The sequence below is a fragment of the Manacus vitellinus genome, unplaced genomic scaffold, assembly GCF_001715985.3.
Source record: "Manacus vitellinus isolate BGI_N305 unplaced genomic scaffold, ASM171598v3 scaffold_4_pilon, whole genome shotgun sequence".
Lineage (NCBI taxonomy): Eukaryota > Metazoa > Chordata > Aves > Passeriformes > Pipridae > Manacus > Manacus vitellinus.
Window position 1 is genome coordinate 12,705,129 of NW_021940604.1, and position 20,625 is coordinate 12,725,753.

At 36.2% G+C, this 20,625-nt stretch overlaps 1 protein-coding gene across 16 annotated transcripts in view; it reads left to right on the forward strand.

The window, feature by feature from the left end:
* EPB41L2 (erythrocyte membrane protein band 4.1 like 2) overlaps nucleotides 1-20,625 on the forward strand; it is a 116,666-nt gene that overhangs the window by 74,253 nt on the left and 21,788 nt on the right. For 15 of the 16 annotated variants that reach the window (XM_018077951.2, XM_018077962.2, XM_018077955.2 and 12 more), the window contains 7 exons: nucleotides 3,144-3,219; nucleotides 4,703-4,921; nucleotides 5,378-5,465; nucleotides 6,649-6,801; nucleotides 7,964-8,061; nucleotides 13,244-13,416; nucleotides 16,344-16,522. In XM_018077951.2, the coding sequence (XP_017933440.1) occupies nucleotides 3,144-3,219; nucleotides 4,703-4,921; nucleotides 5,378-5,465; nucleotides 6,649-6,801; nucleotides 7,964-8,061; nucleotides 13,244-13,416; nucleotides 16,344-16,522 (986 nt within the window). Of the gene's footprint in view, nucleotides 1-3,143; nucleotides 3,220-4,702; nucleotides 4,922-5,377; nucleotides 5,466-6,648; nucleotides 6,802-7,963; nucleotides 8,062-13,243; nucleotides 13,417-16,343; nucleotides 16,523-18,088; nucleotides 20,568-20,625 lie in introns of all 16 variants that reach the window. The other variant, XR_001921359.2, reaches the window with a different exon arrangement.

A 20,625-nucleotide genomic window follows, 5' to 3' on the forward strand; every position in this document is an offset into this window, starting at 1 on the left:
TGAGAACTTGTGACAGCCTGAATCTTGTGATGGTACAAGCAGTAGCAACTCACCTTGGAAGAGTCTACTCTCAGACACAGGGGGTATGGTGGGTCACCCTTATAAAAAACTCAAATTGGGATTTTATCAGTTTAAACCAAAGGTAATATTATGTCAATTAAATACTTTTCTAGTCTGCAGCACAATTAGTATTCCTATTGCAAAAAATACTTCTAATATCACATGTTCTCTGTATATCTTATGAAATGGAGAGGGTGTAGATGTTGTGAGGGCACAATAGACTGGGATACTAAGGGAAGTTGAATTAATTAAGAAAGAGCTTGCATTTTAAATGTACAACTCTGACTGTCAGTTTGATTTTAATGCTAACAAATGTATGGTTATGCACAGGTACCAAAATATGGTGGTCACTTTATGGAGGTTCCCTTTATTTTATATTCATTTATTTTATAGATATAACTATATATTTGTCGGAGTTGTAGCCAATTTTGATCTAAGCTAATTACACTAGAGTGTAGCTTGTTATTGTTGAAGAGAACTAAGTACCTGTGCCAAGGGAAGAGATTTCCTGCAAAAGCTGACACATGAGAGATCATGAATAAAAGCCAGGAAAAGCCTTTACTGGAAAAAAACCCAACTTAGTGACTTTTTCCGTTTAAAAGGGATGAATCATGTTAATTGTATGCTGCTAGCTGGTTTGTTCTGTTGTATTCTTTTTCTCTAAGAATGTGCCTAAAGTTGCCACAGAAGCATTTTTGATGTAAAAAGCTGGCTAGAAAAAAATTTGACATTTCTGTAGCCCATACTACTAAACATCAAAACACAGAGAGCCTTATCAGGGACAGAATGCTAAATATAATTTTAAAACAGGGGGGTTTTTTTGTCTTTGCTACCAACTCAGTAAAAAACCAGTAATAATGTGCATTATTGTGTGAAGGCAATTATGTTTGTATGCCTGGGCTGTGCAGCTATAAACAGTATGCTTTAGTGAGAAGTATAAATATAGACTGTATACATTGTATTATATTTGCTAGTCTATATTTAGGGGATAAATGTGCTTTCAATAATGAGACAAAATATATGGTCACAAACTGTTCAGAAAATATTTAGTACAAAGTCAGCTTCAATATTTTTTCAATAAATTAGCAATGGAATGAGTAGACACATGGAATTTTTTGAAGTCCGTACGCTCTGAGAATTTATGGACTTCTTAGCTTTTTATAGAGAATGTGGTTTTTTAATTTTGTTTTTTATTCAAACCACATCTAGGTCTCCTGCTTTCTGAAAGTTAACTGTAGAAATGCTGACAGGAACGAGCAATGGGTTAAACAGGAATTCAAATATGACTAGTTGAACTACAGTCTTAGACCGGGAAAAATTGCTTCATGCCAGGAAACACTGCTTCATTCCAGGAAAACTTGAAGACTGGTTTAGTATCTGTGTGGAAGAACACATCTTTCATCCAGTTCTCCACATCCCACAGCCCTGTTAAGATTACATTTCTCCCTTAATGCTTTTTGCGTAGATATTTTGACCCATTTCCTAATATTCATCAGTTTGGCTTACTCAATATCAGCATCTTTTCATTAAATGATGCTAATTCTCTGGTAGATAAATAATGGAAGTAGGTAAACCTATTCCAACTTTAACTGTGTTTATTATGCTGTATGCATTAATCAGTGTTAGACTTCTTTTTTAAAGGTATTTTTGTCTTAATTCTGTTTTGCACTGTATTGCAGTAGATGATGCAATGATAAATTAGGCCTTCTCATTTAAGGAGTCTTGCCTTATTTTGTAAACAAAATTGTCATTTTTCTGACAAAAATTTGACAACTGGCAATGTTAAGATACAATAAACCCCTGAGCTCTCAAAAAGAAATAGTGGCTTAGCAGCCAGGGGCAGAATGAGGTTCACTCTTAAACAGAAATTGTAGTGCTTCAGTGAATAGTCCTGTCTGAAAAACCAAAACAGTTTTTGAAATGTTGGAAGATATTAGGAGTTTTGACACAAAACACCTCTTTACCTTTAATAGTTATGAAATTTTAGAACATATTTTTTTAAAGAAAATAACCTTAAACAAAAATGTTAGCACTTTTTTCTAGCATTGTGTCATACATCTGCATTGTATTTAGTAAAACCTGTTAGAATTAGGGATGTTCTGTATTTTGGTAAGGTATTGGCACTTTCCAATTACAATACTGGTAGATCAACATTCTGAAAATGTATTTTAATTATTGATGTATGACTTAGTTTTCAAATCTTAAAAATTTGTTTAAAAATAGAGTGAGGATTAAAGGCAAGATTTAATGCTTTTTCAAATTATTAATCTAGTATTAAAATTTCAATTTTAATTGAAAATGGAGGAAACTTGAGCAAGAAGAATTTAATGATAAGCGGGGATATGATTTGGGTGGGAGGTAAGATGTGAGTGATGATATTTGAAAGAAGCAAGTGGTTTATTGTCAGTCTGCTGCTTTAATTTAATCACACTTTTGCTTAAAAAAATGCATGTGTTGTTAACAATTCTAACACACGAGAATTGAAATTTAAAATACCATTGCTTTTGTAGTTGCTAGATGTGGTGTTTACCAGAAGAATATTTTTAAGTAGGAATGGCTAATATTTTTTGTCTTCCATGCATTCTCAATGAATAATTTATTATCTTTCTGTCATATACAACACAGATCTCATTTTGACATCTTGTTCAGAGTTACTGTACAGTCTCTCAAACCAAGTCAGTTTAGACAGGACAAGGATAACTCTATTATCCTTGGAGGAGTTAGAAATAAACACAAATTCAATTCAAGTGCCTTTGAACACACAATAACTTAAAAGTGTTAAAATATTATGATAGTTTTAAAATTAAAAATGTCTTCTGATATTTGCATAAGGTACTGTAAAAAATTATCTTAAAGTAATTTTTAACATGCTAATCTTTTACTGTGTGTCTGAGTTTCTACTGGCTAATAAAAATAATCTATTCTTCTTACTAATGTCCTGTAAAAAGACAGAAAAAAACATTCTTGGAGATTTCAGTGATTAAGATTTATGTGACTGGCTAACATTTTTTTTTTCCCATAAGGTTCTCTCTTTACTTGCTTCAACATATTTGAAATTAACAATCAGATATTCTCATGTTTAGGTTTACCTTGGATATTCACCTTTAATGTGAAGTTTTATCCCCCTGATCCTTCACAGTTGACTGAAGACATCACTAGGTATGCACAGTTCCCAATTTTAGACTTAAAATTACTACTAGTCTAATTGGAAAGCCATATAAAATGTCTTCTTCAGTTTCTGGATGCTGTACACTGTAGATGTTCTTACATACATCAACTGCTTTTTGGAACAAGGTTGAAAAGGTAAAGTGAAAACTTCTGGAGGAAACCTGAGCAAGAATGTAATGATAAGCAGGGATATGATTTGGGCGGGAGGTAAGATGTGAGTGATGGTATTTGAAAGAAGCAAGTGGTTTATTGTCAGTCTGTTGCTTTAATATAAAGCAAACAAGGGCATTGGTGGTTTTGAGTGAAGCTCAGGGGATCCAAGGCACTTCAGTAATAATGTAGACTAGATTGGTGAAAATGTGGTTTTACACATATGGATTAAATAAAGCCATGAAACATAATAAAATGTGAAAATAATTATCTTCCAAACTTCTTAGATAGAAAATATTTAGAATGCAGTGGATACTAGGCACCTAAAATGTAGCATTGTAAGAGTAACATAATTGGGGACTGAGTGCAGGGAATTGACTAATTTTTTTTCAGGAGTTATGGAAAACCAAAATACTTAGTTTTAGTTTAGAGTTAGCTGAGACTGCTGAGGCAGGATGTGTGTTACTACTACACATTGCATTGGATCAGTCTTCTGCACAAAATAAGATAGCTATACAAGTATACAGTTGATATATTGCTACAAATAGTCTAAGACATTCAGTACAGAGTATATTTATGAGAAACTGTGTTTGAAAATTTTTAGCAAGTTGGTTGGCTTTTCAATTGTGCATTCAATTGATAAAAGCAATTCTGTTATATCTTAAAGCTAAACTCCTTAAAATTTAAGTTTCACTAGTAAGACTTTTCTTTTTTTTCATTTACATTAAAAACTATATGGAGGATATTAAGCTGATTGCTAACTTGTTAAATTTGGTAGAACACTGTATGCAGTTCCTGAAATATTAAATTCTAATACATACATGGTTTAAGGAAGGTAATTATGGTTTCAGTACTAAACTGGATTTCTTTTGTACATTACCTGACTTGATTAGCTTGTGAACTGCAAGGGATGTAAAAGTTAGAGTTTTAAAGCCAAAGGGACATGTCAAAGAAATGCAGAGCTTTTTATTTTTAAACCATAGATACCCACAGGCTACAATGTGAACTGAAGGAGTTCCTAAGTAAGCTTTTGTTTAAAACTACAATTACAATTTACATTGGAAATCAGAATTTTTCCTGCTTTTCACACTTTTTTATGAAAGTAATATTGACTCTTAAAAATGAAGTGAAATTTACTGTGTGATAATAATGCTCAAATAATGTAAGGTGTAACAAGTTATTAATGCATTGACTTACTTTAAAATATTCTTACATGATTACATGCATCTTGATGAATTCTGTCATATCTCTTATTAATTTGCTATTGGTAACACTTTCTCTATTCTTTGTTTCCCCCACCCCTCCCCCTTCCTTTGTCTTCCAGGTATTTCTTGTGCCTACAGCTTCGTCAGGATATTGTATCTGGTCGACTGCCCTGTTCTTTTGTGACTCATGCCCTCCTTGGTTCATATACCCTGCAGGCTGAGCTGGGTGATCATGACCCAGAGGAACACCTCAGTGATTATATCAGTGAATTCCAATTTGCACCCAATCAAACTCAAGAAATGGAAGAGAAAGTGGCTGAGCTACACAAAACACACAGGTGTGTCAGACACAGTGGGATTAAATGAAGTCATCGTGCTTTGTCACATTTATGTCAGTTCTGTTAAGAGTACGTGTAAAACTGCTGAGCTGAAATTATTGTTACTTTGGAAATTGTTATGTAACCAAAAGGTCTTAGTTTTATGTTTTTGAAAATTTCAGTTTGAAAAATGGTAACTTCACTAAGATCTCGGAAGAGAACTTTGGGAGAAAATATTTTTATCTGAGCACATCAATTAGTTTAAGCAACATACAGCTAGAATATTTTGAAAGAGTGAAGGTGAAAATCTGTGCTCAAGGAAAATAATATGCTCTGAAAGAACACTACCTGTAGGGCAGAAGTGCTCTTGATACCTTATAAGCTGAGGTTTTTCTATGTGTCTGAATTCCAGGATTGCACTCAGTTTTGACTCTCAGTTTTTTGTGAGTAAACTCAAGGCTTATTCAATGGTTTTAGGGGCTTGACTCCAGCACAAGCGGATTCCCAGTTCCTAGAAAATGCTAAGAGACTCTCCATGTATGGAGTGGATTTACATCATGCCAAGGTATTGGGGATTGGTTTGTTTTTTTTTTTTGTTTTATGATAGACATGCTTAGTATTAAAGAAAACAGTGTAGATATAATTTTTAAAAAAATTATATGCTTAATTCTTATAAGCCTTTATCTCTTGGTCACAATAATTACTCAGTTTATAGCTCTAACATTCTTAGAACTTGTTTTATGTCTAAGTTTATTTAGTACATAGACTTACGTGCAGCTTGGAAGTAATATTTTATTCATAAGAGCAGATAAATACATTTAAAATGTCAGATTTTTTTTTATGCCAAGGAGATGTTGGACCATAAAGTAAAGCCTGAAAGAAGATATAATTTGTTTCCATAATACCATGAGAGTTGAAAACAGATGGGGTGAGGTCTTGGGGGAGAGTGTATTTTGGTGGTTTTCTACTTCTCTGGGTAGGTCAAATCCAGAACCTCAAATCATTAGGAAACTGAGGTATGTTAAACATATAAGTCATACATTTAAAAAAGGAAAACAAGACTTCTAAGTACTGGAGAAATGTTGTTTAATTTTGTTTTGTTAGTTATGCCGGTGAAGCGACTTCTTGATGACAGTGTTGGCATTTGATGTAGTTGTTTTGTTGTTGGGAAGGACATGAGATTCTGCTGTATTGTGTGGGTATCAAAGCATGATCAGTAAGTGATTAGTTTTTTGGCCTGTAAAACTTGCATCAGATGCTGTCAGTGGAAGGGAATGCTCAGAAACCTTTCTGTTACTTCCTGTATCTTTACTGGAATAGTAGGTGACTGTAAAAGATCACCTTGATCACCAACTTGTTCAGACTTACACTGACTGCTTTAAGTTGGAAAGGCCTATTTTTAATTTTTCTTCTTTTAATATTTGTTGAAATTATTGGTAGCACACACACTGACCATACCCTTCCTTGCTTTTATGTTGTTAAATTAGTCCCTATTACCAGAATATTGAAGAATTTCCCAGAACTATGGCATATGCTTTGGCCTATGAGTGCCAAAAACATTCAGTTGGAAGCCTTTCCTAAAAAATTAATATACTTGGCTATTTTTTATTTAAGAATCTCATTGTCAGTCTTCCAGGATGGAATATGAAACATGTCCCAGTTACGTTATTTTCCCTCTAGGTACGTCAGCAATAATTGTATGGAATGTTATTAAACTGATTTTTATGAAATTGTCTCATACATGATAGGATTCTGAAGGTGTGGATATCATGCTGGGTGTATGTGCTAATGGTCTGCTGATTTACAAAGATAGACTCCGGATAAACCGCTTCGCTTGGCCAAAAATTCTGAAGATTTCATACAAGAGAAGTAATTTCTATATCAAAGTCAGGCCAGCAGAAGTAAGTAGCATCTTTCTGTCTTATTTCTTTTGTGAGATCATTTCTATTCAGCAAAAAGAAAGCATCCTCATTTTTTCCCCAGTTGCCCTCAGAAGCTTATGAGGGATTTGAGCAGAACTTAGGAGTGTTTTTTTCTCTTCAGATTCTACTGATTGTATTAAACACCGTGATTAGTAAATGCAAACCAAGAAGAAAATCTGTTTTCTTTTGTTAATAGATGCCATCTTGTAATTTTATGGTTTTTTTAACGTAGAAAGCTAGTTACACTGGCCATGTTTTTACTGTCTATACAAACCTGCAGTCCTGGGAGAGAGACAGCTTCTCTTCCTCTTCACCAAATGTCAGCAAATCTAGTTTGTGGCTGTAACCAAAGGCTTGAGTTCCTGTAGGATGTTATAACCCTGTTAGCTGCTGTGGAAGTTGTGGATTCAACTTTCTTTTCAGTTACCCACAAAAGTTTGTGAGAGTTGCTGGGGGGGGGGGCAGGAGGCTACATTTTGAACACATTGTAACTGGAAATTTAACAAAAAATGAAAATGTCAAACACTGTAATACTTTTTTCAGATTACGCTCTAAAATATTTAAGGTAGCTTTTACTGTGTGAATAAATAAAACAAAAGAGAAGTCAGACCAGTTTTACAATACTAGCATTGTAGTTTTGTAAGTTTTGGAACACAGATGTATTGTTCTTGCAGTTCCTGATGGTGTGCATAGATGAAATACTTTTGCTAAGAAACTGTTATACAGTGAAACAGATCATATAATCTTAACACTGCAGTATGCATTTCAGACTCTTATTAAATCCAAGGAAAGTGTGCAGCACATCCTGCAGTACCATTGCTTCATGCAGTTTAAGTACATTGGTCAACTAGTCAGAAAATCAGCAAGGAACACTGAAGTATTATTTGATTTCTCAAGAATCATTAGTACAGATTAGGAAGTGATTATGTCATTATTACCCATTATGACTTAGCCCAACAAGTATAATTCTTTTAAAAGGCTGGAAATTCTGATCTTTTTTAGATTTATGTTTTTTTAATCTTATGAAGTCTCATGACAAGAATGTTACAGCTTGATACAGTAATGGAACTATCTGAACTCTACCTATTAATTAATAGCCAGCTTAAGGAAATGCACTAATTTATTTGTGGATTCTTTCTAGCTGGAACAGTTTGAGAGCACTATTGGGTTCAAACTGCCAAACCACCGGGCAGCTAAAAGGTTATGGAAGGTTTGTGTGGAGCACCATACTTTCTTCAGGTAAATGATAATTCTCTGCTTCCCCCACTTAACAAGGTATGCTCCCCCATTTTAAAGGATATGAGGAAAGCAGAGATTTCCCCCATCTTTGCCCCTAATTTTTCAGTCCAGTAACACTTCTTAGAAGACACCCTGACAATCACTGACTCCAAATTACCAATTCTTAAAGTCGCAAGTACAATTAACTGCTTTATCAAAACTTTCAGAGTGCTAACAGGATGGAGCTAAACAAGCAATTGTGCATCACTGGAGATATTCAAGAGTTTTCTGGATGACCCATCGTGGTCCCTTCCAACCGGACTCATTCTATGGTTCTGTTATAAGATTTCCTGAGAGATTGACTCTGCAGAATGACCATCTAGAAAGCTACTCTACATCTTGACAAGAAGCTCTCAGGGCTTGACAGTAATCTTCATTCAATTAGCTTTAATGTTAATATTCAATTAACTTGAATACTCTGCTGAGTGTAAATGCTTGCAGCTGAGTTTTTCCTTATTTATGAGCTGGGCTGAGTTCACAGTCATTTTAAAGATAATAACTTTAAAAATAGACTATTGTTTATAGTCTGCATTTTTTTCCCCAGCAAATGAGGAACACCAAAAAATTCTGAATTGGTCATTGAAACTATCAACTATTTGTAAATGAGCACTTAACAACAAGCCACAGTCTGCTTCTTCCAGGGAAAAGGAAATTAAAGAATCTTCATTTGATTTTTATAATAACACACATTCCATGAGGGAGTACATGTACCCCATGCAGCCTAGGAGTCACAGATGTAGGTTGAATCTCTTATGGATTGGATAGGCATTAAATCCAAGTTTCTTGCTTTAAAGCACAGTAACTAGGGTATGTGAAGGGTAAGCTTTCTCTATCAGTAGCCTGTTTGTTTTAAAAAAGAAGTTGTGTTTTAAGGTAGACGCAATCCTGTTACTGAATACACTTGCTAGATTGAGAACTTCAGAAAACTTGGAGACCAGGAGACCTAAGTAGTTGATTACTGGAACTGTCTTATTGGATGACTTTCAGTATTCAGATTTTCATTGAATGTAGCATAATCTCGAATGCAATGTTGGAATTTATTCTGATATTGGCAAATTTCAGCATAAATCAGTCTTCAAATGCTTAATTTAGAAGCACTTCTATTTTAAATCCTGATCAGAGACTTTTTTTTTTCATGTTGATAGAATTCATTAGCTATGTTAATTAACATAATCAAGCATTCTATTCTTCTTGAACATTTGAAGTCTGCTTTGGCTGGTGTCCATTACTATAAATAGCATGCAGTTCTGTGCACAATGAAAAGTTTTTATCAATATTCTTCAAATAACTCATGCGGTGATTTACTTTGCTGGTAAACTGTATAACCTAGTTTTATAGTAATAAAATAGATCTGAGTAAAGAAAAAACAAATCTTATTCAAGTCAAAAATCCTAAACTGACCACTACCATTTGCAAGTATGAAAGTTTCCAGGAGCATTAATAGGTATAAGATGATCTTATTACAGAAATTCTGACATAATAAAAATAAGTGGATTTTATTCCAATCAGAAGTGGCTTTTCCTAACCAGGAATGACATTACAACAAGAATTATGTAATAAATACATCAACTATTCTGTAAAATCCATATACTCCACTGATGTCATCTGACGGAAAATCCTCACAACGTCTCATCCCGATTTAAAAACAGTAAAATAAATCCAGCTCTATTTTCCTCCAAAGATAAAAAGCAGAAAGCAACTGCTGCAGTGTGTACACAGTAAATTGTATACAGTTTAGATGTATATTTTTAGCTTTCAAATTTCTTAGCATGCCCTGTATAACATGGTAAGATTCCTTGTGTTGTCTTATGTAATGTTTCAGTTTTTCTCAAATAACCACCTTAAGATAGATTTTCTTATGTGTAGGAAATTCAGCCAATATATGAAGTTATTTAAAAAAGTTGCAATGAAATATTGAAATATTGAAAATGACAACCAAAAGGCATTGTATCACTTATTATCAGCTCAAACTCATGGGATTCCAGTACCATTTTCAAAGAGCAGCAATCTACTTCAAAAATATAGTCAGACTATATATCTACATTAATCTTTTGAGGTAAGCTCAGCTGGCAGCTCTGGATCTTAACCAGCATCTGCAGAAACCTGCTTATATTTACACTTTATGGGATTTTATTTGAAATTTTCACAATTGTTTGTGTCTCCTCAGAATACCATAAAGTGGTAAAAGCATAGTTTTCAGTTATTTTATGTAATTAAGCCTGTAATACAAAAAATCCATTCAAGTGCCCTTAATCAGGAAGTAATTAGTTCTCTTGTTTTTTCCACATTAAAAGATTAAAAGTTTATCTCAGCAGGGTGGAAGATAAAAATGGCAGTTAATGCTGTAGCCTTGCCAAAACTGGAAAATCAAGAACAGAAGGAACCTTGGAAAAACCCTTTTAGCCTTCTTCCTCTTAGTTCATAATGCATTCTCTCTTGGAAATAATGGGGAGAAAGACTGTTTTACAGAAGCAATGAAAGTGAAGCTCCAGATAGTTGCAGTGTTATTACATAAGCGGCCTTAGTGCAGAAGGGTGGATGAGTTTGTCTTGAACTCTTTTCTTTAAAAATGTGTTGGAACAGATTAAGATTCAGGTGCACCTTAGGCATGGGGGATTGGATCCTTCTGGCTAGTGCTATTGCAAAACCATAAACATACTCTCTTAGAGAAAACGGTAATCTACTGAGCTGTATTGTTTGCATGGCAAGGTTTTGGTAGTGGGGGGGCTACAAGGGTGGCTTCTGTGAGAAGCTCCAGAAACTTCCCTTATGTCTGATAGAGCTAATGCAAGACAGCTCTAAGATGAACCTGCTGCTGGCCAAGGCTGAGCCCACTGGTGACAGAGTTGATGTATTTAAGAAGGGGAAAAAGCTACTGTGCAACAGCAGTGGCAGCTGGGGAGAGGACTGAGAATATGTGAGGGAAGCAATTGTGCTGACCCCAAGGTCAGTGAAGAAGGAGGAAGAGATGCTCCACGTGCCAGAGCAGAGATTCCCCTGCAGCCCTTGGTGCAGACCATGGTGAGGCAGGCTATCACCCTGCAGCCCATGGAGGTCCATGGTGGAGCAAACATGCGCCTGCAGCCGGTGGAGGACCCCATGCTGGAGCAGAGGGATGCCTGAAGGAGGCTGAGACCTGCATTGAGGAAGGTTTGCTGGCAGGACTTTTGATGGCATGGGGAACCCATTATGGAACAGCCTGTTCTTTGAAGGACTGCACCCTGTGGAAGGGACCCTTGCTGGAGTCGTTTGAGGAGAACTCCAGCCCGTGAGAAGGGCTCATACTGGGAGGACTGACTCCCATTGGAGGAACCCTACTCTGGAAGAAGGGCATGAGGAGTCCTGCCCCCTATGAGAAGGGAGCGTCAGAGACACTGATGCGTGTGATGAATTGACCACAGCCTCCATTCCCTGTCCCCCTGCCCTGCTGGTGAGGAGGAGGTAGAGCAAATTAGGAGTAAAAATTAAGCCTGGGAAAAAGGAGAGAAGTGAGGGGGAAGGTATTTTTAAGATTGGGTTTATTTCTCATTATCCTACTCGGATTTGACTGATAATAAATTCAATTAATTCTTCCCCAAGTCGAGTCTGTTTAGCTCATGATGACATCTCGACCCATGAGCTTCTTGTTGTATCTTTTTCTTTCTGGTCCAGCTGAGAAAGGGGAGTGGCTTTGGTGGGACTCTCGTATCCAGCCAGGGTCAACTCACCATAGTAGCTCACTGTCTTTTTTTGCTAGGTATCTGAAAACTCTTCAATTTTACTGACGTATCTTTAGAACAACTGTCATAGTTTTCAGAACCCAGTACTGGATACTGTTTTAACATATGTTGATCAGATTCCACTGACACAGATATTCCTGTGCAAATGCTTCAAAAGAAGAGAACAAAGTCAGCATACTCTGAAGTGTGGCTTTCTAATCTGTGCCATCCTCAGTGCAAAGGGCACAGTAATTGCTGGTTCTGCTTGAAAGAAGCTGATGTTCAGTGAGCTGCTCATTCTTTGCAGATCCTCAAATCAGAAAGCTCTATTTGCAATAATCTGATAGTTCTATACAGAGAGAGAATAGGCCATGGAGACTGCCGTGCTGGGTGAGCATGTATTTGCAGCATTACATTGATCCAGGAAATGACATCAAAGGCCTTGCCAGAGAAGTGGGACTGGGAAGAGTTCTTGCAGTGATGACTGTTTATCTTATCAACAAGGATGGCACAGGTACAAACAGTATCATCAGTGTTGCAGTTGATGGCTCAGATTTCAGAAACAAAGTACAAACCATGAGGGTTAGATGAATATGAACTTCGAAATCCTCAGACTAAAGGAAATTCAGGGAGGTATAGAGGACCTGTCTTCAAACTCATGTGATGTCAAAACCTGGGGGAACAAAACAGAATCTCTTACAGCCAATTCTGCCACATTGGTACTTGGACTTTCTTGACATTGACTCCAATATTTAAGGTACAAACATACATACCCAGCATTAACAGTACAAGTAACTGAAGCTCTTTTTCACCCCGTTCGCAGTATGTTTTTCCCCCCACTCCTTATATCCAGCAAACATCAACCTATGTAAATGTATAAATGACTTTGTGAAGAAACCAGTCTGACTGTAAACTGTTAGGCTACTTACTGTTTGGTCACAACTCTCAAGCCATCTCAGTCTTTTTGCACTTGATACAGCATTCTATACAACTTTGAGATGCTATTCCCTAACTTTGAGGAACAAGTGCTGTATTGGTACCTCAGAATATGGGAAAGACAGTGGAAGTGAAACGTACAGTTTTTACTATAAGTAACATTCTAGGGAGAGAGATCTGAGAGGTATTCTGCATGGACCTATAATGGCCTTGGCTTTCTACAAAAAAATAGAATTTAACCAAGATAGCACCATGAGAATCCCAGATGCTTAGTCATACTGTGGAAAAATGTGATGGTTATCAGTGTCACTTCAACTCCAACTGCAAATAGTAAATAACATGCATTGTTTTGGAAGGTCTTTGAAGAGTTTGCAGTAGAATCCTTTCTTCGAGGCCACAAATTATGCACGTGGAACTGAAGCTGGAATACAATAACTAGCTTTAAAGTACCTAATTAAATACCTAAAATAAAGCCCTTTTAACTGACTTTCCTCATACTTTCTTTCTAGACTTGTATCACCGGAACAGCCTCCAAAAGCAAAGTTTCTAACCTTGGGTTCCAAGTTCCGCTACAGTGGACGTACGCAAGCACAGACACGGCAGGCGAGCAACCTCATAGACAGACCAGCTCCGTACTTTGAACGCACGTCAAGCAAACGTGTTTCCAGAAGCCTCGATGGAGGTATGAAATTTGACATATTTTTTTGGTGTAATGATTACATTGTGTGCTGTCACTCTGATCTGACCAACATTCAAAAATATCGATATTATGGATGGCCAGAAGGTCAACTGACAAAATTTATGAATTTCAGTTTCTAATGGGTGATGTGTGAGGAGTAGCCACTTTATGTATTTATCAATGTTAGGGGACCTAAACAATAAGTTAAGTCTCTGCCTAAATTGTATGGCACTGCTGTGAATATATGGAGAATTCTATACTGGGTACATAGCATCTGTGTACACTACTCATATCTTTTTTTATGGGATAGGTATGCATTATAGGCTGTTAATAAAAATTGTTTGGTCAGTGGCATCTTTTGGGATCTAGGTTGGCCTGAGTGTCTCTACAATAAAAATAAAAGGATGAACAAGTTTTTTTCCTAGTTTTCTATCATTTAGTTCAGTATATTGCTATTCTTGTATATTTATTCAATACCTTAGTGTTTAGTTAAAATTTTTTATGTTGACTTTGAATAGCTAAAGGGTTTGGAGTTTTTTTGTCATTACTAGAGTTTGGTTTCTTTGAGCAGAAATACCGTCTGGTTTCCTTTATTGGAAACAGGCATTCTTTTCAAAGGCAACTGTGCCAGCAGTATGTGTGAGAGATGTATAAGCACATGTCTTACTCTAAATGACTTCTGTAATGATATATAATAGAATAACTCTTCAGCAAAATAATGTGAAGCTTCACTGAAATAAAAGTGAACCATAACAATGATGTAAGTTTAGCTACAACTGAGCTGTCAACTGCACCTTATTTTCTTAAAAAAATGTTCTACTTACAAGAGTTTTGCTTCTGCAAATATTCATTCTTCTATACTATGACAAATGAACAAACTCTGACACTTGCTTGGGATACCTACCACGTCTTACCTTCTGAGAACCAAAGTAAAAATAAGAGACAAACATGCTTGCACTGACAGCATGTGATGAGTCCATGTGGCAACCAAAAGTCTTGTCACCACATCAGTGTTACTGTCTGACTCTGGTTTAGTTCCTCTTCTTCTTTTGGTTAGAAACAATTTAAATTCTACCCAGCTCTCAGAGGTTGTATAATCAAGACTTTCTGGGATCCATTGTACATCATCTGCAGAATACAGGCGTGTGTGCACGTGTGTTCAGGCCCAAACTTTCACTCTTACAGAAGCATCACAGTCAAAATTTTGAATGTCATGAAACATTGCTCTGAAAGCAGTTTTGCACAAAAGGATCTGAGGATTCCCACGGAACAAGTTGAACATGAGTCAACATGACTGTGCCCTTAAAGCAAAGAAGGCCGACTGTATCCTGGGTTGTATTAGCAAGAGCACAGCTGGCATATTAGAAGAAATTATTATCCCTCTCTATTCAGTACTTCGTGAAGACCATACCTGAAATAACGTGTCTACCTTTGGGTTCTGCAGTATTAGATGGGCAGTGACATATTACAAGGAGCCCAGTAAGGGCCACAAAGCTGGCCAGGAGCCTGTGATATATGAGAGACTGTGGGAACTGTGATCTTTCAGCTTTAATAGAAGAAGGCTGTAGTGACATATTGCTGTTTACAGCTACTGACAGGGAACATAAAGACAGAGTTGTGTGTTTCTTGGAGGTGCCCAGTGATAAGGCAGGGGGGACTGCCTGCAAGTTAAGACACAGCAAATTTTAGTTACAAGTAAGAAATTTTTGTTTCTTTGTTTAAAAAATACCTTGGACAAGCTCAAAACTCAACTGGACAAGTCCCTGAGCAACCTGGTTTAACTGGACATTCTCTGAACAGGAGTTTGGACTAGCTGACCTTTGGATATTCCTTCCAACCTAAGTTACTCTGTGATTTGTCAAAAGTTACTTCTGGAACTTCAGGGATGTACACCCAAAAAATGCTCTATTTGCACCCAAGAAGGGATCAGAAGCTTAAGTTGGAGAACTTACTACTTATAGAGGCCCCCTGAAAGCCTAACATCCCAAATGCCACATTTTCCATTAGCTGGTTTTGACTTCTCTGCAGCTTAAGGGCATCTCTGGTATGGAGCTCAGACTTTTCAGAAGAGGATATCCCTCAAAGGTGCTCCAAGAAACACCTCTTCCTCTCAACTTTTTGCACCTTGACTTTGTAAAGCAAAGGCATATGGAGGTATTATAGGACATTACTAAATTAATTAAGTTTATATCAAAGTTGTGTTTATTAAAGCTTCTTAATTTAATTGAATTGTCCTCTATTTCATTACTACTATTTTGACTAAGCCAGTCATCATGATTTAAAAAAAAGAGCCATCCTTCTCATCAATCCTATTACTCTGAATCAAATAAGAGGAAAACACCCTTAGTTTAAGGCTTTTCACTCCCTTGTGCTTTGACTATATTCAAGTGTACATATTTAGTATTTCCACTTTCCAGTTTTTTGCCAGCATGTAGAGGGAAGCTCTTACTCTCACCGAGCCCTTTGTGCAGTTGTGCTAAGGTTCCAGCGAAAAATACTGTTACAGTTATATGTATAGCTATTTCTATATTGCATTAAAGTAGTCCTCTCAAATAGTGGATTTCCACAAAATACTGTGGCTTATTTCTTTTTTTTTAATGGTGATTTACACAGTCCAAAGAACAATACCTTCAGTTTATTTTCCAAGACTAATCAAGAAGTTGATAAATACCTGTTTGAAAATGTGAGGGTTTTTTCCCCTTGCATAGTAAGTGCACATTTTACGACAAGGGCACTTTGCTGTTCGTATCAGTGCAATGGGAACCATAGACTTTTTATAAAGCCAAGAAGCTGACAAATATTGTATCACTCAGTAAGTAGTTTGTATTACTCATTGCTGACATCATCATAAACCACTTTTGTTAAGAAGACTTAAATCCAAAATGTTTCAACTTACCCCAATTAACCAAAATTATTTTGTTCTCCAATAGCTCCTATGGGTATCTCAGACCAAAGTCTAAGAGACTTCTCTGCTACTGGAGGCCAGGCTTCTGGAGATAAAATCATTGACACTGAAGCTGCTGGTCAGGCTAATTTAAAAGAAGGTGGCAGAGAAGAAGATGGAAACCCAGTCAAAACTCCACAATTAGAATTGACTCAGGATGGAAAGGTATGGCTGACTTTCACACCAAAATTATTTGTTCATGTGGTGTTTGTCCATGTGTGGTTATTTAGTGTCTATTGCTTCTGAACATCATACGGAACATCATATTAAAATATTCAAGTAAAATTGTCAAGTGCTTTCTGTGGGTTTACCTTCATGTAAGTGTATGTAAGCAAAAGAGAATACAAACTTCTAAATGGCACTGAGCTAGGGTTTCTTTTATTGCTATATATCTAATTTGAATTCTTAGTAAGCTTGCATGAGTTCTTGAATAACTGTTTCAAAGGGTAAATAATGTTATTCATTTCCTTAGTTTGTTCAGATTTTAAAAAGAAATGCTAATATATATCCACAGGTGTGTACATTCTACAAACTACAGAATTTTCTACATTCTACACCCAACTACAAAGTTGGAGATATTATGACTGAATTTAATTACCATAGGTAATAGTATTATTTTAGTAGCCATTTGCAGAATTATTTCATCCTTTAAAAATTTGTATGTTGACTAAGGTGTAGATTTCTGTGAAAAGTTGAGTACTGTGATCTGTTCCTGTTGCACACATTTACTTGTCTTGTTTGTTTGAGCTATAAGGGAAATAGGTCAAAAAATTAAATTTAGATTTTGTATGATTTGATGTAAAAATTTTCTCCTAAAGTGTCAACTAAAATCTGCTGCTCTTTCTCTCTTACGGATAATTTCTTTTTCAGCAATTCTCCAGAACTTATTGTAATATTTAAAGAGTAATTTTGTCTTCAAACATTTTTGCAAGCTAGCTACCCATTTTATTCCTAGCGAGACTGCTGAGTTTCTCTGTACAGTTCATATGTTTCCACTGCATTCAAGTCTAGGAAGACAACAATACCATAGTGGCATTTTTTTTGTTTACTGGCAAGTTGAAATACTTTTAATTAGCCTAGAAAAAAGACACACAGTTTCTTCTTGCGAGAAAGATGGTAAAATAAATGACTATGTTTTGCCTTTGGGCTTGATAATGGTGATACTCCCTTGTTTGTGTATCTTTCAATATTTTAATCAGAGGAGAGGAGAAAAAAAAAAAGAGGCAGTATTTCAGGAAGTTGTTCCAGGAAGCTGTTCAATAAGGTTTGTTACACATGCCTATTCTGTGAACAGCTTTCTTTTTTTCCTAGCACAGATCTTTCTTTTTTCTTTCTGGCTCTCTTAAAGTCTTAGAGAAAATAGTTATAAACCCAAGAATCAAATACCAGTTTACCTTTTGTGTACTGCACTGTCCTCTGACCTTTCTGCCAAAGCTTTGAATGTCTGTCTGCTTCCATCTGTTTTGTGACTATTACAGTTCAAAAGTGCACAGTTCTTTACAGCCTGAGAACAAAAGATTCATAATGGGTTCCTTTCATAATTCACAGAAGTAAACAAGTTGGCTGCTTATAAAACACAAGGAAATTTTTGTTTTTATTTCTATTGCTTTAGTAGAGCTATCCCTTCTTCTAAGTAAAAGTTTTCACTAACTAATAATTTCTTTTTTTTCCCTCTTCACATGCCTTCAAACTTGCTTTTTTTGTTGTGCTTTCATTTTCCACTGTGCACAGAATTTTTTTCTTCAGCTCACTCACATACACCCATCATCACTACCCATCTATTCTGTGTCATCTCATCTTACAAACTTGTCACCTGTCCGTGAGATAGACATGCTTTCAGATATTTCAGAGGAAGATTCCTTTGGAGAGCCCCTCCTTACCATCTCAGACATTTCAGAGTGCAGTTCAGTGGAACAAACATCAGATCATAATAAAACAAAAACAGCTTCACCAAATAATATCTTTGAATCTATGAGACCCCTAGCTAGTCGAGGCTCCCCTGCTGTTGAGGGAAAAATCCATACAAATGACTACAAAAGCACTGAGCTGCGTGTCTCATTCAGCTTCTTCAGATGCCTTTCTTTTAGTTTCCGTTCGCTGCTTGATGAGGATGGCTATATTACTTTTCCTAGCCTTCCTGATGTTTGCATCTCTTTCCTCCCACCTGGCCTTCAGCACTATATTCCTATTACCTCTCCTTCCTTCATCCCCTCTTTTCTCCTTATCTTTGTGCTGCTTCTGTCTGCTTTCCAGTCTATTCCTTTTTCACTCACATTTTCCCTTCCTCTTGCTCTGTCCCTCTGCTACCTGGAGCCAAAGGCGACCTCCTTTAGTGGCTCTAATGGCAGTGACCTGAATGACAGAGCAGAGGAAGAGGAGGTGTGTAATTTTGTTGCTTAAATGTTGACACTTGCACATGGCTTTTAGGCTTGTTTTCCCAAGGCTTGCTCAGTTTTGCACACTTCCTAGTATAGAGATATGTCTATGTACATGCCTGTAAATATATATATAAATACACACACACATGCACGCACATGTGTATATCTGTATCTTTTTAGCATCTTCTTTGTGAAAAATTGCCATCATGGGATTTTTAGTCAATAATTTTTTGCTTGTGGTTTTTTTGCCTGATTTCCTTCAGCATGCATAATTTCGTTCAATTCTACAGATACTGAGCTGCAGGTGGACTTGCTTTGTAGGTCAAAATGTTTACGAGACCATAAATCTGAATACCAAAAGTCCTCTGTGTAATAACAGATATGTTATTATTTGATACTATTTGCAAGTTCTACTTGCACTATCAATTTGTATTAAAATGCATGTCTTCCGCGTGCATTGACTGGAATGCACATCTCCAAAGTTCTATTTAGATCTGAAAAATCAAATTCCTAAAAGCTGAAATCAGAAAACTGTGAATACTTTAAAATCAGCAAATCAGTTTTTTGTTATTCCAGATTTCAGATGTTTCAACTCTACAAGGCTGTGTGCAAAGTTGAGTCTGTCCATGGCACTTTTTCTTTTTTTACATGCTTTGATTAATTTCTAGCAGCAGTTAAGGTGGAGACTGATTTCATTCATTAGCTGGGGTTGCAGTTTGTGTCAGATTGAATCACTGTAGTCTGAACATTCTTTGGAATACACTGCTAAAATTGCTGTACAGAAGCCTCAGTCACATTGATATGTTGCTCTGATCATCTGGAATGGCTGACAAAATGCCTCCCTTCCTTACGTCTGCTGCGCATGTTACAGCACTAGGAAAAGGTCTTTTATTTTGATCCTCACAGGAAATGTGAAACCGAATATTATAGAACCAAAAAGGAGGAGGGCCTGTTTGATGATACATTTAACAAAGTTTGCTAAATGGATGTACATGTTAAAAACACAGTAAATATATGATGTCATTATAACACCAGTCTAAGTTTTTAAAATAATGAAAACTGTGACTGTAAAGATTTTCTCAATGTTTCTGTAACCTAATTCAATCCATAATTCGTAACATAAAGTTACAGAAAATAGAACTCAAGATGTCAGAAATTAATAAAAATGCAAAAATGTGCATTCACATAGAATCCAAAATACAACAGTATGAGCAGTAAGTAAACCTCTCTTCAGATTTACATACTTGCAGAGTGTTGACTTCGACATGCATCTTTTCTAATCTGAGCAGTTGATATTTGTATTTGTGGAAAGACTGGGAAGTAGTTTGCTTTTTAAAGGATGCTGTTCCTTAAGGCATTCAGAATACTTGGAGAGAAGATATGAAGATTAGCTACCATTTCCAACAGAGTGCATTGCAGTTTAAGAAGGAATATACTCACCTAAAAAGGAAGAGAGGGGTGTAAATAACTAATCCCAAGACAGCAACATTCCTAAAATATTGAGACAGTTTGTAGATACAGTATTCAAATGTTTGATTTGAACCCTAGACTTTTCCCAAAAGAACTCCTGGATTAGATTCCATTTTCCCATCAACTTGTTGCAGAATTTCAGTTGCTTGCCATAGAAATTATGCATATCATTTTTCTTTGTTACTCATTCTTAAATTTTCACCTGAGAAACACTTAAAAAGTACAGCAAGAAAGGGATGCAGGGTGAAACTTCCATTTTTCATGTCGCTTGTGCCAAAAATTACTTCAACCATTCTACAACAATGTAGGTGAAAGAAGACCAAAGTCGCTTAATTTCGACATCTGGGGCCGAAACAGTAAAGGTCTGTAAATACAGCACGCTTTGCAGCATTTACAAAGAGATGAAGCCTCTGTGTTAGT